Source organism: Salmo salar, chromosome ssa13 (genome assembly GCF_905237065.1).
Source record: "Salmo salar chromosome ssa13, Ssal_v3.1, whole genome shotgun sequence".
NCBI classification, from domain to species: domain Eukaryota; kingdom Metazoa; phylum Chordata; class Actinopteri; order Salmoniformes; family Salmonidae; genus Salmo; species Salmo salar.
Genome location: NC_059454.1, coordinates 10,383,979 through 10,403,487, shown reverse-complemented (window position 1 = coordinate 10,403,487; position 19,509 = coordinate 10,383,979). Strand labels below are relative to the sequence as shown.

Below are 19,509 nucleotides of genomic sequence, written 5' to 3'. Positions count from 1 at the left end.
TACCCTGGTCTATTAGAAGGAAGGAGACAGGGGGATAGAGTGTGAAGTATTATACCCTGGTCTATTACAAGGGGACTGGGGGAGTAGAGTGTGAAGTATTATACCCTGGTCTATTAGTAGGAAGGAGACTGGGGGATAGAGTGTGAAGTATTATACCCTGGTCTATTAGAAGGAAGGGGACTGGGGGATATATGCTCGCTTATACACACAAAATGATTGAACTCTGACACTGTTATATATGTTAAAGTCTCCTCCATTCTACATCCATTTCTAGAGAAGGACCATAGAAATGATATTGTGTGCATCCCAAATGGCATTATATTCCTTTAAAAGTGAAACACTTTTGACCAGGGACACGTCCAAGACCTTTATACAGAAAGACCCCCTGGAGACTGTGATCATTGGTCTCCTCTCTTCCTCTCCACTCCTCTGCTCTCCTCTACGCTGAGGCAGCTAAATCTCAAAGACGCCCATTTGTATTCAGTCAGGGCTGTGTTTAAACCGTACTGTAGCTGCATTGGATTAAAGGGATGGTTCGGGAAGTCCTTAAATTTACTTCCCCAGAGTCATATGAACTCGTGGATACCATATTCATGTATCTGCTTCATTGCCAAAATCCCAAACTATCCCTTTAAGGTACTGTCTCTTTCTGTAACACTAGCTGTGAGGAAGACATGTCACATTACTGTGCAAATGAGATGCAGTTATTGAGGGAACACTTTGAAATAGCGGAGTCAACTAAATCCCAGCTAAGCCGAAGATAGATACAGTCGATGAAAGTGCAGAGGAAGAAAGACAAAGTAACTTTGTGGAGGAATTTTGTGGAGGAATTTTGGATCATTTCTTGCATTCTTTCACATTTCTTTTGAAGACAGTGATCTTTATTCTTTACACCTACTAGCCATATAATATAAGCCAGTAATTCTTCTGTAATTGAAAAAAATGGTGATTGTGATACATGTAAGATGATAACTGTAAAGTACTTACATGGATCAGATTTGGAGAATGTGTCTCTGTCTAATAGATCCCTGAAATAGAAGAGATGAATCTGATTTAATTTTCATGAAGGGGAGTGAGGTCATAAGAGTTCATAAGGAGGTCATAAGAGTTCATAAGGAGGTAAAAAGAGAGCTCATAGCCACCAAGATATAAAAGATACAATACATGTTTGGACTGTTTGGACTGTGTACTGTTTTGGCTGTGTATGTATTGAAATAATATGCCAACAATCCCACGATGTTTAGTGTATAGCCTAGATTACAACGTCCCTCTCTTTAAAACACATTGCATTACACTGCTTCATCAAAATGTCTCCATATAAATCCTCCAATATGTAACATTATTTATAAAGTTATTTACAGTCAGATGGTGTACCACCATCCAACAAACCAACATATCCCGATGGCCTTGTGTTTTCACTGCCAATGTACAGTCCATGTAAATTAACCAGTAAATCTCCAGCTAGCAGAAGAGTCCATTGAAAACCTTGTGCACCACTTAAGGGGAAAAACGAGCCAGATCTGAGAAATCAGAGAGCAGAGCATGATGGACATTGCAGTAGGTTGTTGTTTTAAGGAAGATTGTGTGCCTGGTCCTAGTTTGTTTGCCTCAGTGATAATGGGGCTGGCAGCTAGCACTGCAGAGTGTTGTGCCTCCACCCTTTGTGACCCGGTAAATCTGGAGTGCGGGCCCCAGGAAACCAGAGAGGGTGAAGGCAGGGTGAGTAACCGTAGCATACCACAGCACACAGCCACAATAGGAGTCACACCAGAAGAACCACAGTCATTACTGTCCAACTAAAGCCATCAACACGGCCCGTCTACATACTGTATCTATTTGGAATTATGCCAATAAAATGCTTTTTAGCCCTCCCTCTCTGAACATCTTCCATCCTGCTGGAGAGGACACGAACAGGAAATGATGTCCCCAGTTACGGAAATATATTTTCAACTGCAGTTTAATACAAAGTCATCCATTACTGAGATGTAAGGGGAAGTGTGTCTGCAACTGACATGACTACAGTTAGAACATTGTCATTGTAATTATCATTAGAGAGAAGAAAGCCATCGATGTCAAACCCACACCATACATGCACACAACACACACACACGCACACACACACATACCTCATCGCATCCACCTGGCTCTGCTCTGTTCTGTCTTCCATTAAGCTAAACCAATTAGCTTGTCCGTCACCTTGTCCGTCACCCTGTCTGTCTAAATGGAATGTTCGGAACTTTAGAGCAGAGCTAAAGTATGACATTTCCACCTGTCACTGTGTTAATGAATGTTATTGAGCCAGTCTGGGTGGGGGTTAATGTTATTGAGCCAGTCTGGGTGGAGGTTAATATTATTGAGCCAGTCTGGGTGGGGGTTTGGGTTTAATGTTATTGAGCCAGTCTGGGTGGGGTTTAACGTTATTGAGCCAGTCTGGGTGGGGGTTGGGGTTTAATGTTATTGAGCCAGTCTGGGTGGGGTTTAACGTTATTGAGCCAGTCTGGGTGGGGGTTGGGGTTTAACGTTATTGAGCCAGTCTGGGTGGGAGTTGGGGTTTAACGTTATTGAGCCAGTCTGGGTGGGGGTTGGGGTTTAATGTTATTGAGCTAGTCTGGGTGGGTGTCTAATGTTATTGAGCCAGTCTGGGTGGGGGTTCATGTTATTGAGCCAGTCTGGGTGGGGGTTCATGTTATTGAGCCAGTCTGGGTGGGGGTTCATGTTATTGAGCCAGTCTGGGTGGGGGTTCATGTTATTGAGCCACTCTGGGTAGGTGTTGGGGGTTAATGTTATTGAGTTGTGAACATTTGATCCATCTTTCTGATAGAGCCAGTTTAATTGTGTGCAGATAAAATGGCCAAAACGATATACATATATCAATTTTCAGAAATGTTGTTAAATGTACTTTTATTATCACTATCTAATCATGGCATGGGGTTGTTCAATGACAGACATGTATTTGTTTAAAACCATTTCATTTCAGAGAGACAAATAATCTACCAATGCTAAATATCTGTCTCTCTCTCAGAGAAATATGTAGTAGTGCTAGGTTTTACACCATCACATGGAATAAATAACTACACTTTTAATAAAAAACTGTACAAATGATACACTTGTGACATCAATATAAAAAAAATGTAAACAAAATAGTTGAACGCAGTTATATGATATCTGTATTTAAAACATTTACATTTGAAATGTTAGTCATTTAGCAGATGCTCTTATCCAGAGCGACTTAAGAGACAACCACATATCACAGTCAAATATACAGGATACGAATATTCCATTAGAGCAAACAGTGGATATATACAGTTGAAGTAGGAAGTTTACATACACCTTAGCTAAATACATTTAAACTCAGTTTTTCTCAATTCCTGTAGTATAGAGGTACTAGGTGAGGCAGTGGTATGGAAGTCGGTCAGTTGATAGATAGGAGAGTTCCACAGTTGCATATACAGTTGAAGTCGGACGTTTACATACACCTTAGCCAAATACATTTAAACTCAGTTTTTCACATTCCCTGACATTTAATCCTAGTAAATATTCCCTGTCTTAGGCCAGTTAGGATCACCACTATATTTTAAGAATGTGAAATCCAAATAATAGCGGAGAGAATGATTTATTTCAGCTTTCATTTCTTTCATCACGTTCCCAGTGGGTCAGAAGTTTACATACACTCAATTAGTACTTGGTAGCATTGCCTTTAAAATGTTTAACTTGGGTCAAATGTTTCGGGTAGCCTTCCACAAGCTTCCCACAATAAGTTGGTGAATTTGGGTCCATTCCTCCTCACGGAGCTGGTGTAACTGAGTCAGGTTTGTATGCCTCCTTTTTCAGTTGTGCCCACAAATTGTCTATAGGATTGAGGTCAGGGCTTTAGGATAGCCACTCCAATACCTTGACTTTGCTGTCCTTAAGCCATTTTGCCGCAACTTTGGAAGTATGCTTGGGGTCATTGTCCATTTGGAAGACCAATTTGCGACCAAGCTTTAACTTCCTGACTGATGTCTTGAGATGTTGCTTCAATATATCCACATACTTTTCCTGACTCATGATGCCATCTATTTTGTGAAGTGCACCAGTCCCTCCTGCAGCAAAGCACCCCCACAACATGATGCTGCCACCCCTGTGCTTCACGGTTGGGATGGAGTTCTTCAGCTTGCAAGCATCCCCTTTTTGTTCCAAACATAACAATGGTCATTATGGCCAAACAGTTCTATTTTTGTTTCATCAGACCAGAGGACATTTCTCCAAAAAATATGATCTTTGTTCCCATGTGCAGTTGCAAACCGTAGTCTGGCTTTTTTATGGCGGTTTTGGAGCAGTGGCATCTTCCTTGCTCAGCAGCCTTTCAGGTTATGTGGATATAGGACTCGTTTTACTGTGGATATAGATTATTTTGTACCTGTTTCCTTCAGCATCTTCTTTGCTGTTGTTCTGCGATTGATTTGCACTTTTCACACCAAAATACGTTCATCTCTATGAGACAGAACACGTCTCCTTCCTGAGCAGTATGACGGCTGTGTGGTCCCATGGTGTTTATACTTCGTACTATTGTTTGTACAGATGAACGTGGTACCTTCAGGCGTTTGGAAATTGCTCCCAAGGATGAACCTGTGGAGGTAAACCTAGTGGAAGTCTACTTTTTTTTTTCTAAGGTCTTGGCTGATTTCTTTTGATTTTCCCATGCACTGAGTTTGAAGGTAGGCCTTGAAATACATCCACAGGTACACCTCCAATTGACTCAAACGATGTCAATTAGCCTATCAGAAGCTTCTAAAGTCATGACATCATTTTCTGGAATTTTCTAAGCTTTTTAAAGCCACAGTCAACTTAGTGTAAGTAAACTTCTGACCCACTGGAATTGTGATACAGTGAATTATAAGTGAAATAATCTATCTGTAAACAATTGTTGTAAAAATTACTTGCGCCATGCACAAAGTAGATGTCCCAACCGACTTGCAAAAACTATAGTTTGTTAACAAGAATTTTGTGGAGTGGTTGAAAAATGAGTTTTAATGACTCCAACTTAAGTGTATGTAAACCTCCGACTGCAACAGTAGCATTTAGCAACAAAAAAAAGTTAACTTTCACCCACATCTAAAATCTACAAATGAAAAATCTCAGAACAGTAATATTTTACACACAATGAAGGTACCTATAAAGCAATCACTTCTGATGGAAAAACACAAATGTGGTGGCTATGGCGTTTTGGAAAGAAACTCTTAATTAATGTACACATAGGCTACATCACAAATAGCACCCTATTCCCTATATACTGTAGTGATGGGTGGAAAATCAATACAGTTACATATGGCAATTTGTTTTTTTTTTGTTTTTTTTTTAGACAAAAGCTTTTTTGAAATAGACAAAGCATGAGAATACTTTGCTTTTGTTTTGCTTGTTTGTCAATAAGTGTGTGCAGGGTGAATACGTGGTACGGTAATTTGGTAAAAGGCCAATTTGACATTTGCTCAGGACATGTTTTCACTGAGGAAATGTAGGAGCCTGCTGTTAATTGAAATGCAGAGGATTTTACAAAGGTTGTTGTTGATGTATATCCCACGGTAGTTATTGTGGTCAAATTTGGGGTGATCAGTCCTTGGTTTCAAGTATTTATTTATTTAAAAAAAAATGTATTTCACCTTTATTTAACCAGGTAGGCAAGTTGAGAACAAGTTCTCATTTACAATTGCGACCTGGCAAAATTATTACGGAAGATGCCAAAACTGAGGATGATGTTAAAGAGTTTAAGTGTGGTCAGTTGAAATTAGTGGTCTGTATATTTTATAATTTAGTTTAGATACCATCAACACCACAGGACATTTTGATTTGAAGGGTTTGCATTTTGTCCTGTAGTTAATTCAATGTAATTGGAGAATCCAGTGGTTTCTGGTAGTCTTTAATAGCTGATTCTAAGATTTGTAATTGATCATGTACTCTATATGTTTTTACTGTTTGTTCTTTGTTATAGAGCCAAAAAGATTGCAGAAGTGGTTTATCTATACGTCTCTATTTTGGATAAATGACTCTTCATCTTGTTGTTTGTCAAGTGTGTTCGAATTATCCCAGAAGTGGATTCTGAAATTACATTAAGCTGGTTTCTGATGTGCTGTTCCTTATTTTGTCTTAGTATATTTCTGTACTGTTTTGGTGTTTCACCGTAGTGAAGGCATAGACTTTTCTGGGTCGCTGTGTTTTTGGTCAGGTATGTTCTTCAATTATTTTCTTCGGTTTTTGCATTCTTCATCAAACCATTTGTCATTGTTGTCTAGTTGAGGTGTTTAGATTTGATAGGGAAGCTGAAAGGTCAAATATACTATTTAGGCTTTCTACTGCCAAGTTTAGACCTTTGCTATTGCAATTAAACTTTTGTTCAGGAAGTTGTCTAAAAGGTTTTGAATTTTTTTGTTGGCTAATTGTTTTCTGGTAGGTTTCTACACTACTTTCCTTCCATCTATAGCATTTCTTAATAGTATGCAGTTTGTTTGGCTTTGATGCATCATGACGCTTCATGATCACTGCCTCATGATCACTTCCGTCATCATGAAGTGCTTTGAGAGACTAGTCAAGGGCCATATCACCTCCACCCTACCTGACACCCTAGACCCACTCCAATTTGCTTACCGCCCCCAATAGGTCCACAGACGACGCAATCACAATCACACCACCCCTAGGTGGTGAGGGTAGGAAACAACATCTCCACCCCGCTGATCCTCAAAACTGGGGCCCCACAAGGGTGCGTTCTCAGCCCTCTCCTATACTCCCTGTTCACCCATGACTGCGTGGCAATGCACGCCTCCAACTCAATCATCAAGATTGCAGACGACACTACAGTGGTAGGCTTGATTACCAACAACGACGAGACTGCCTACAGGGAGGAGGTGAGGGCCCTCGGAGTGTGGTGTCAGGAACATAACCTCACACTCAATGTCAACAAAACAAAGGAGATGATCGTGGACTTTAGGAAACAGCAGAGGGTGCACCCCCTTTTCCACATCGACGGGACAGTAGTGGAGAAGGTGGAAAGTTTTAAGTTCCTCGGCGTACACATCACGGACAAACTGAAATGGTCCACCCACACAGACAGCGTGGTGAAGAAGGCACAACAGCGCCTCTTCAACCTCAGGAGGCTGAAGAATTTTGTCTTGTCACCAAAAACACACAAACTTTTACAGATGCACAATCGAGAGCATCCTGTCGGCCTGTATCACCGCCTGGTACGGCAACTGCTCCGCCCACAACCGTAAGGCTCACCAGAGGGTAGTGAGGTCTGCACAACGCATCACCGGGGGCAAACTACCTGCCCTCCAGGACACCTACACCACCCGATGTCACAGGAAGGCCAAAAAGATCATCAAGGACAACAACCACACGAGCCACTGCCTGTTCACCCCGCTATCATCCAGAAGGCGAGGTTAGTACAGGTGCATCAAAGTGGGGACCGAGAGACTGAAAAACAGCTTCTATCTCAAGGCCATCAGACTGTTAAACAGCCATCACTAACATTGAGTGCCTGCTGCCAACATACTGACTCAAATCTCTAGCCACTTTAATAATGAAAAAATGTATGTAATATTATGTATCACTAGCCACTTTAAACAATGCCACTTTATATAATGTTTACATACCCTACATTACTCATCTCATAGGTATATACTGTACTCTATACCATCTACTGCATCTTGCCTATGCCATTCGGCCATCGCTCATTCATATATTTTTATGTACATATTCTTATTGATTCCGTTACACTTGTATGTATAAGGTAGTTGTGAAATTGTTAGGTTAGATTACTTGTTAGATATCACTGCATGGTCGGAACTAGAAGCACAAGCATTTCGCTACACTCGCATTAACATCTGCAAATCATGTGTATGTGCCAATTAAAATTTGATTTGATTTGACTTGAGTATTGCTCTGTTCAGGTAGGCTGTGATTTTGCTGTGATCTGCCTGTGAACACTCTGAGAGACTCTGGGTTGAGGTCAGTGATGAAGTAGTCTACAGTACTACTGCCAAGAGATGAGCTATAGTTGTACCTACCGTAAGAGTCCCCTTGAAGCCTACTATTGACTATGTACAGACCCAGCTTGCGACAGAGCTGCAGGAGCGGCAGGAGCTGCAGAAGTTATGACCTGATAGTCTTGGTTGTTTTTCGTAGTTGTTCATCTCTCTCTCTCTCGCTCTTTCGTCTTAGGTGAATGCCATATATTATAGATAGGCTACCGTATGATTTCTGATCATATATGAATATAATATTGCTATAACATCAATGTTCAAAGTATTCCTCTTTATCATGTTGCCTAAATCAAACACACCAAGTTCATTATGTTGCATTAGGCACATTGAATAAAGCTAATGTAATTATTGAAATATTCAATATTCTATGTTACGATGAGCATGAGGACTGTCTGTTTGGTATTGATATCTGATACCACATGATCAAAACAACCATTAAATAACCTGCCAGGGAACTCTGAAGAGCGTCTGATTAAATCAATAAAGTCATATTCTTTGTCTAATCATCTCTAACGCTGTTAGGTTTATTTATTCATCATTGATCACTGTGTCATTGGATATGCGTGGTTTATCTGATTAATATGGAATGCAGTGATAGGATGTGATCTAAAGTCTATTACAGGTACAGTACATAGAGCCCCTGTGATTTCTCTATGTGGCTCTCTGCTGCAGCATATCAAATGTGTGAGAGAAATGCTCTCTCAGACTACTATGAGTGTGTACCAAATGCTATCCTATTCCCCAGATAGTGCACTACGTATGGGCCCTGGTCAAAAATAGTGCACTACGTATGGGTCCTGGTCAAAAATAGTGCACTACGTATGGGCCCTGGTCAAAAATAGTGCACTACGTATGGGCCCTGGTCAAAAATAGTGCACTACGTATGGGCCCTGGTCAAAAATAGTGCACTATGTACGGTATAGAGTTGCCATTTAGAAAACAGCCTATGAGCATGCTGCCTAAGCAGTATCCCATTGAAAAATATCTGTGGCTGGATAGCTTGCCAATAAGCACAACCTTGCAAAACTCTATGTACACTCTGTCCTCTGCCTACTTAAATAAAGGTTAAAACCTGTTGGGGCAGGTTTTTGAAAGAATTTTGAAAAAAATATGTGCCCATTTTTAACTGCCTCCTACACCAACTCAGAAGCTAGGATATGCATATTATTAACAGATTTGGATAGAAAACACTGAATTTTCTAAAACTGTTTGAATGGTGTCTGTAAGTATAACAGAACTCATATGGCAGTCAAAACCCTGAGACAAATTCTGACAGGAAGTGGATATCTGATGTGTTGAATTACTTTTAAGCCTATGCCATTGAAACACACAGGGACTTATTAATAATTGAGCACTTCCTACGCCATACACTAGATGTCACCAGTCTTTACAAAGTAGTTTGAGTCTTCTACTGTGAAAACTGACCAAACAAGAGACTTGGAAAGTTGGTCATAAGCGGATGGCCTATACTACTCTGGCGCTCGAGTGCATGTTTGGGTACTCTCCTTCCAATACGTTTTAAAAGAGAATGCAATCGTCCGCCTTGAATATTATTGAAGTTCTGATTGAAAAAGGCCCTAATGATTTATGCTATACAACGTTTGACATGTTTGAACGAACGTAAATAAAAAAAATTCCCTCTTTGGTGAAGACAAGTCCGGCGGACGACGTTCATGTTTTTGAGTAGCCTACAGGACGCGCTAACAACACGGAGCTTTTTGGACATAAATTATGAGCTTTTTCGAACAAAACTACATTTGTTATGGACCTGGGAATCCTGGAAGTGCCTTCTGATGAAGATAATCAAAGGTAAGGGAATATTTACATAGTAGTTTTGATTTTAGATCTCTCCAACATGGCGCCTAGTCTGCATCGCCAAGCCTATTTTTCTGCGCACAGGACCTCGTTTATTGCAAAGTGTGATTTCCCAGTAAAGTTATTTTTAAATCTGGCAATGCGGTTGCGTTCACGAGATGTTAATCTATAATTCTTTGAATGACAATATAATATTTTACCAAGGGTTTCGAATAGTAATTATTTCATTTGTTGTGCTGATTGACTGGCGATATTGGAGGGAAAATATTTTCTCAACATCAACGCCATTGTAAAATGCTGTTTTTGGATATAAATATGAACTTGATAGAACAAAAAATGCATGTATTGTCTAACATAATGTCCTAGGAGTGTCATCTGATGAAGATTGTCGAAGGTTAGTGCATCATTTTAGCTGGTTTTCTGCTTTTGGTGACGCCTGTCTTTGCATTGACAAAACATTACACACAGCTATTTTCAATGTACTGTCCTAACATAATCTAACTTTATGCTTTCGCCGTAAAGCCTTTTTGAAATCGGACAACGTGGTTAGATTAAGGAGATGTTTATCTTTCAAAGGGTGTAAGATAGTTGTATGTTTGATACATTTGAATTATGACATTTAATTGTTTTCAAATTTGGCGCTTTTGATATTTCACCTGCTGTTGATAGGGTGTACCAGGGGTGGGACTATGCCATGCGCGCGACCCTGATTTACCATTTCGGATAGTGTCTGGGACGCACGAGCAAAACGCCGCTATTCGGATATAACAATGGATTATTTTGGACCAAACCAACATTTGTTATTGAAGTAGCAGTCCTGGGAGTGCATTCTGACGAAGACAACAAAAGGTAATCAAACTTTTATAATAGAAATCTGATATTGGTGAGTGCTAAACTTGCCGGGTGTCTAAATAGCTAGCCCGTGATGGCTAGGCTATGTACTTAGAATATTGCAAAATGTGCTTTCACCAAAAAGCTATTTTAAAATCGGACATATCGAGTGCATATCGAGTTCTGTATCTATAATTCTTAAAATAATTGTTATGCTTTTTGTGAACGTTTATCGTGAGTAATTTAGTAAATTGTTAGCAAATTCCCCGGAAGTTTGCGCGGGGTATGCTAGTTCTGAACGTCACATGCTAATGTAAAAAGCTGTTTTTTGATATAAATATGAACTTGATTGAACAAAACATGCATGTATTGTATAACATAATGTCCTAGGTGTGTCATCTGATGAAGATCATCAAAGGTTAGTGCTGCATTTAGCTGTCTTCTGGGTTTTTGTGACATTATATGCTAGCTTGAAAAATGGGTGTCTGATTATTTCTGGCTTGGTACTCTGCTGACATAATCTAATGTTTTGCTTTCGCTGTAAAGCCTTTTTGAAATCGGACAGTGTGGTTAGATAAAGGAGATTCTTGTCTTTAAAATGCTGTGAAATAGTCATATGTTTGAAAAATTGAAGTTTTTGTATTTTTGAGGAATTTGTAATTCGCGCCACGCCTATCATTGGATATTGGAGCAGGTGTTCCGCTAGCGGAACGTCTAGATGTAAGAGCTTAACCAGGTAAATCCCAGATAATATCTTTCGAGCCCTGAGTTCAACAACAAGATATCAGCAAAATCTCCAGATAAAGTTACCTGTTTATTTAGCTGGTGACCATAGTCTATGGGTTTCTTTATGTAATTTAAGGTGGATAACATCAGTGGGTTAAATAATTCTTCCCTTTGCAGGGTTTGATAATGAGGACCTGGAGTTGTCAGAAGTATAATTGGCACCTCCAAGACCCTGTTTGAAGTATAAGTGGCACCTCCATGTGCCTGTCTGAAGTATAATTGGCACCTCCAAGAGCCTGTTTCAAGTATAAGTGGCACCTCCAAGAGCCTGTTTCAAGTATAATTGGCACCTCCATGTGCCTGTTTGAAGTATAATTGGCACCTCCAAGAGCCTGTTTGAAGTATAATTGGCACCTCCAAGAGCCTGTCTGAAGTATAATTGTCACCTCCAAGAGCCTGTTTGAAATATAATTGTCACCTCCAAGAGCCTGTCTGAAGTATAATTGGCACCTCCAAGAGCCTGTTTGAAGTAAAATTGGCACCTCCAAGAGCCTGTTTGAAGTATAATCTGCTAACTCTGTATGTGCTGCTACTGCTGAGTCTATCTCCTCTCTCATTGGTCCAATAGAGAGAGATGGAGAGAGATGTTCGTGTGCTGTATCTCTCCATTCCCTCCTACAGCCTCTAACCTGCTCTGCTCAGAATGAGACCTACCACTCTCCTCTGTCCACTCAGCAACTATACCGTGGGGTCAGCTGGACTGTGAGGCAGGAAGAGGATTTTAAAGCCAGAAGGCACAGGAAAAAGCTTTTCTATACAATCATTTCCATGGCCAGACAACACAGGGTCAAAAAAGTCAAGAATGGAGAGAAGGAGTTGGCGGTTGTCTGGCTCATTTCACAACCTCAGGCCTTCCTGCTCTTACCCTCAATTACATTTTGGGATAAATAGTCAGCAATCCTCCTGCATGCTATATTGTAGTTTAGCTCATTTGTAAATTTGTTCAAGGATGCTCTTCCAAGAATTGTTGAAAATCTCCAGATCTCCCGGCAATAATCCCTACTCATTTCTATGTACTAAATTCACTGTCATTTTTTTCACTGTCTACCCAAGCATCATCACTGAGTCTCAAACTGCATCCTATTTCCTATATAGTGCCATTTTGGAGGCAACCTAAGTTGATGGGTCTATTTGAGTTTGGTGGAGCCTATGGCTGTCTCTATAGTATAACCCCTATATTCCCCCATTATAAACAGAACACATTTGATAGATATGAGTTTGGGGGAGCCTACGGCTGTCTCTATAGTATAACCCTTACATTCCCCCATTATAAACAGAACCAATCTGATATATCTGAGTTTGGTGGAGCCTATGGTTGTCTCTTTAGTAACTCTAGTATAACTGTGAAGTGCACGTGTGCAACCTTGCGGGGACACGCAATTTAGTCCCATTCAAAATTATATTTTCCCTAACCCCTAACCCTAACCTTAACCCAAAAACCTAACCTTTTGTTTGTTTACTATTATTGTGGGGTGTATAGTGTTATTAGATTATCTGTAAAGAACATATTGACTCTTGATGTAAGGTGTGTGGTGGTGCCCTGCATGATTCTGGTGTGTATAATGGGGGTACTCCAATTTGTTATGGGAAACCCCAGCACCCCCTGTTAACTTGTAAATTAAACCATGCAAGTGGAGTGACATTGGAGTGACATAAACGTGACATGACATAGACATATCACAAACATGACAAAGGTCATGCATAAGACTGGGGGATGGGACCCAGAGGTCATGCATAAGGCTGGGGGATGGGATCCAGAGGTCATGCATAAGGCTGGGGGATGGGACCCAGAGGTCATGCATAAGGCTGGCGGATGGGACCCAGAGGTCATGCATAAGGCTGGCGGATGGGATCCAGAGGTCATGCATAAGGCTGGGCGATGGGACCCAGAGGTCATGCATAAGGCTGGGGGATGGGACCCAGAGGTCATGCATAAGGCTGGGGGATGGGACCCAGAGGTCATGCATAAGGCTGGAGGATGGGATCCAGAGGTCATGAATAAGGCTGCCGGATGGGACCCAACAGTGCCGTCAACGTCAGCCGTTTGGTTGATTCCAAATGAGACAGTATTAATAGCATTGACACTTCCTGTACAGCCAAGTGTTTTTTGATCCAAACTCGTTTTCTTTGTGGTGTCGAAGGGTTCAGACAGAATTATCTGCTCCATTGACCTATAAGTACCAGCCTAAAGCAATCTTAACATCCACAAAAATGGAAAAATATAGTCTCTCTCTCTCTGTCTCTGTCTCTGTCTACCTCTCCCTGAGTCTCACCCCAGAATAGATGCATCTCATCACATCAGACTGAGAGCCCTGGTCAGGTGAAACTGATAACTACTGTACGTTTTATGGATGAGTCAGAAAACAACAGTCTTTCTGCATACAGTACAAATAGAAACAATACACTTTTTCTCATAGTAAAACTTAAATTGGATAGGCCTATCTCAATTCAAAAATGCCTTTTAGTGGTGCAGGGGGAAAGATGATTTGGACTTGGAAACCTGGTTACTGTGTTTGATTGATCAGGGGCTCTAAGACCAGATTTAGTGCTGTGTGTTAACATGGCACAGATCAGATTTAGTGCTGTGTTTTTACTGGGCACAGATCAGATTTAGTGCTGTGTGTTTACAGGGCACAGAGGGCAGAGGGATTACATCCAGATCGAATTCCAATTCCTCTGGTGCCAAATTTTTTTGGGACATATCATGCAACAGAAGCACACATCCTAATCATTCTGATACTTTCATTACCCCATCCCTCCTTTCCAAATCCATCCGTGATGCCACCCTTCTACACCCCTTACCTCCCCATCTCTCCTGCCTTCCTCCCATTCCCTCCCTCCTCCTTCCCTCCCCTATTCTCTCTCTCTCTCTCTCTCTCTCTCTCTCTCTCTCTCTCTCTCTCTCTCTCTCTCTCTCTCCCGCCTGTTTCTCCCTCTCCCGCCTGTTTCTCCCTCTCCCGCCTGTTTCTCCCTCTCCCGCCTGTTTCTCCCTCTCCCGCCTGTTCCTCCCTGGTCCCAGGATATTGATTCCTAGGGACATTTAGGCTGAGAAGCGGCAGAAACATACGACACAGGTCCCTGTTTGCCCCTGGAGGACAGCAATCTATGGTCTCAAACACAAGGCCCAGGACACACACACACACACACACACACACACACACACACAGACACACACACACACACACACACACAAGCCATTGATTGGCTGAATTATACTCTAACCAATCTACCCCAAAATATTACACCAAATGATTGGGGCCAGCTGAGGGCCGGAGGGAATCAAGGTTGGGGGACAGCAGAGGGCATGGGGGTTGGGGGACAGCAGAGGGCATGGGGGTTGGGGGACAGCAGAGGGCATGGGGGTTGGGGGAGAGCAGAGGGCATGGGGGTTGGGGGAGAGCAGAGGGCATGGGGATTGGGGGGACAGCAGAGGGCATGGGGATTGGGGGGACAGCAGAGGGCATGGCGGTTGGGGGACAGCAGAGGGCATGGGGGTTGGGGGGACAGCAGAGGGCATGGGGGTTGGGGGGACAGCAGAGGGCATGGGGGTTGGGGTCAGAAGAGGGCATGGGGATTGGGGGGACAGCAGAGGGCATGGGGGTTGGGGGGACAGCAGAGGGCATGGGGGTTGGGGGGACAGCAGAGGGCATGGGGGTTGGGGGGACAGCAGAGGGCATGGGGGTTGGGGGACAGCAGAGGGCATGGGGGTTGGGGTCAGAAGAGGGCATGGGGATTGGGGGACAGCAGAGGGCATGGGGGTTGGGGGACAGCAGAGGGCATGGGGGTTGGGGGACAGCAGAGGGCATGGGGGTTGGGGGCCACTCAATCTGGACTGAGAGGACTGTAGATACAATAGACCTACCACCTCCATAGTAACAATGAATGACTCGTCATGGGGTTTGATCTTTCCAAGGAGTAAAAAGGACATGTAGACAAAATTGACAAATAAGAAAAATACAAGCTTTTAACCTTCAGGGGGTTGGTGACATTTTGTCAGTACTGTTTTTGCTCCATCTCTCTTGCAGAAGGCGGCAACACAACAGAGACAAGGCAGTGTTACTGTCAAGTGGTGATCTGAAGTCGCATTTCTTAAAATCCCTGTTTCCCTTAGGTCATTTTACACCGTTACACAGGACAGAACTCCAATGCTCTGCTCTACTGGCTGAGAAACACAGAGAGAAAACATACTGCTGGATTCATAGGTAGGACTCTACTGTGATTATTATTCCTGATGCAACAAAACAAACCACATACAGGAAACAAAACCATTAATAATTCAACAAAGACGCTCAACTAACAAGATCCTCAACTAACAAGATGTTTAACTGACAACTCGATACAAAACAACGTACCTACAGAGCTAACCACCTGAACTGATGACCTCACAAAGCACCTCCCTCATTCCACTTGTTAACTGTCTAACCCTCAGTGCCAAAGAGACTGAATATAGACCGCTCCAATAGAAACACCAACTGGATGTGCGGACACTACTCCTAAGCTTCTCCAATAGAAATCGCTGAAACATCTCTTGGTTTAAAACCTCTATGACTGCACTGTATTCGTGCAGTGATGTCTCTCTCACTGGGAGAGGAGAGGAGACAGACAGCAAGGCAGTGACACAAACAGACCAATCCAGGCTCAACAACTGCATTTTCCCTGCTCTCATCTTAGGGTTGGGGTGCTCAGAGTGCAGGTTCTTTCAAACAGGAAGCTATGTCGGCTCTCTCTCTCTCGCTGTCTTGGCACTGAATGTCTCTCTCCATCCATCCCTCCCTACCTCTCTCTATCCTTCTCCCTCCCTCCCTCTCTTTATCTCTCTCTCTCTCTGCCTGTAGGGGTACAGTCAGAGCATCAGAGAAGAGCAGAGTGGAGCAGAGAAGCAATTCAATTCAATTTGTGTTGCAATCTGAGGCCTCTCAGACTTACTAAATCAATTACACACAATCCTTGTGCTGATGCTTCTTTTCTCTTCTCCTCTCTCACCCACACAAACCTAGCCCATGGCCATGTCTCTCACCAACACAAACCTATCCCCCGACCATGTCTCTCACCCACACAAACCTAGCCCACGGCCATGTCTCTCATCCACACAAACCTAGCCATGTCCCTCATCCACACAAACCTAGCCATGTCTCTCATCCACACAAACCTAGCCATGTCTCTCATCCACACAAACCTAGCCCCAGGCCATGTCTCTCACCAACACAAACCTAGCACCCCGAATATGTCTCTCATCCACACAAACCCAGCCCCCGACCATGTCTCTCACCAACACAAACCTAGCCTCTGGCTATGTCTCTCACCAACACAAACCTAGCCCTGTCTCTCATCCACACAATTATAGACCCCAGCCACGTCTCTCATCCACACAAACCTAGCACCCCGAATATGTCTCTCATCCACACAAACCCAGCCCCCGATCATGTCTCTCACCAACACAAACCTAGCCTCTGGCTATGTCTCTCATCCACACAAACCTAGCCTCTGGCTATGTCTCTCATCCACACAAACCTAGCCCCTGTCCATGTCTCTCACCAACACAAACCTAGCCCTGTCTTTCATCCACACAATTATAGTCCCCAGCCACGTCTCTCATCCACACAAACCTAGCCCCTGGCCATGTCTCTCATCCACACAAACCGAACACCCGGCCATGTCTCTCATCCACACAAACCTAGCCCCTGGCCATGTCTCTCACCAACACAAACCTAGCCCCTGATCATGTCTCTCATCCACACAAACCGAACACCCGGCCATGTCTCTCATCCACACAAACCTAGCCCCTGGCCATGTCTCTGTATGTGTCACAAATTACACCCTATTATTCCATATACAGTGTACCCATAGACATGGCTGGTGGCTAGGTTTGTGTGGGCGAGAGAAATAGTTGTCCCTCTGGAAGGTTATCCCATCTCCACAGAGGAACTCTGAAGCTCTGTCGGAGTGACCATCGGGTTCTTGGTCACCTCCCTGACCAAGGCTCCTCTCCCCCGTTTGCTCAGTTTGGCCGGGCAGCCAGCTATAGGAAGAGTCTTGGTGGTTCCAAACTTCTTCCATTTAAGAATGGAGGCTACTGTGCTCTTGGGAACCGTTTATGCTGCAGACATTTTATGATACCCTTCCCCAGATCGCTGCCTCGACACAATCCTGTCTCGGAACTCTACGGACAATTCCTTCGACCTCATGGCTTGGTTATTGCTCTGACATGCACTGTCAACTGTGGGACCTTATATAGACAGGTGTGTGCATTTCCAAATCATGTCCAATCAATTGAATTTACAACAGGTGGACTCCAAACAAGTTGTAGAAACAGCTCAAGGATGATCAATGGAAACAGGATGCACCTGAGCTCAATTTCGAGTCTCACAGCAAAGTGTCTGAATACTTATGTAAATAAGGTATTTCTGTTATTTATTTATTTTACATTTGCAAAAATGTCTAAAAACCTGTTTTCACTTTGTCATTACGGGCTATTGTGTGTAGATTGTTTAGAAGGAAATATTTTTTAAATCCATTTTAGAATAAGGCTGTATCGTAAGAAAATGTGGAAAAAGTCAAGGGGTCTGAATACTTTCTGAATGCACTGTAGAGGGATTAGGATGTCATTTGGGACCCACACTTTGTCTCTGCCTCAGTTTATTGGGCAAATACACATTAAAACAAACCATAAAAGAACAGTGTTACTAGAATTACACATTCAATTAAGCTGACTATTACACATTCAATTAGCCTGACTACAACACATTTAATTAAGTTGACTTTTACACATTCAATTAAGTAGACTTTTACACATTCAATTACGCTGACTATTAAACATGAAGTTAATGCGCTGACTATTACACATGAAGTTAATGCGCTGACTATTAAACATGAAGTTAATGCGCTGACTATTAAACATGAAGTTAATGCGCTGACTATTAAACATGAAGTTAATGCGCTGACTATTAAACATGAAGTTAATGCGCTGACTATTAAACATGAAGTTAATGCGCTGACTATTAAACATGAAGTTAATGCGCTGACTATTAAACATGAAGTTAATGCGCTGACTATTAAACATGAAGTTAATGCGCTGACTATTAAACATGAAGTTAATGCGCTGACTATTAAACATGAAGTTAATGCGCTGACTATTAAACATGAAGTTAATGCGCTGACTATTAAACATGAAGTTAATGCGCTGACTATTAAACATGAAGTTAATGCGCTGACTATTAAACATGAAGTTAATGCGCTGACTATTAAACATGAAGTTAATGCGCTGACTATTAAACATGAAGTTAATGCGCTGACTATTAAACATGAAGTTAATGCGCTGACTATTAAACATGAAGTTAATGCGCTGACTATTACACATGAAGTTAATGCGCTGACTATTACACATGAAGTTAATGCGCTGACTATTAAACATTAAGTTAATGCGCTGACTATTAAACATGAAGTTAATGCGCTGACTATTAAACATGAAGTTAATGCGCTGACTATTAAACATGAAGTTAATGCGCTGACTATTAAACATGAAGTTAATGTGCTGACTATTAAACATGAAGTTAATGTGCTGACTATTAAACATGAAGTTAATGTGCTGACTATTACACATGAAGTTAATGTGCTGACTATTACACATGAAGTTAATGTGCTGACTATTAAACATGAAGTTAATGTGCTGACTATTACACATGAAGTTAATGCGCTGACTATTACACATGAAGTTAATGCGCTGACTATTAAACATGATGTCACGTTCTGACCAGTATGAGGGTTATTTTGTTAGTGTAGGCTGGTCAGGACGTGGTAGAGGGTATTTGGTTTATGTGGTTCGGGGTGTGTATTATGTAGAGGGTAGTTGATTTATGTATTCCGGGGTTTTTTGGTCACTGCTCTATGTTAGTCTATTTCTATGTTCTTTCTAGTTAGTCTGTTTCTATGTTTAGTTAATTGGGGTGTGGACTCTTAATTGAAGGCAGGTGTTGTCTAGTTGCCTTTGATTGAGAGTCCTATATATTAGGGTGTGTTTGTAAATTGTGGGAGGTTGTTTGTTGAATTGCTGTCTGTGCCTTCA

At 42.1% G+C, this 19,509-nt stretch overlaps 1 protein-coding gene across 2 annotated transcripts in view; it reads right to left on the bottom strand.

Moving 5' to 3' along the window:
• Nucleotides 1–19,509, bottom strand: part of LOC106566415 (copine-5) — a 250,283-nt gene that overhangs the window by 215,878 nt on the left and 14,896 nt on the right. For both annotated transcript variants that reach the window (XM_045692916.1, XM_045692915.1), the window contains exon 2: nucleotides 988–1,028. In XM_045692916.1, the coding sequence (XP_045548872.1) occupies nucleotides 988–1,028 (41 nt within the window). The remainder of the gene's footprint in view (nucleotides 1–987; nucleotides 1,029–19,509) is intronic.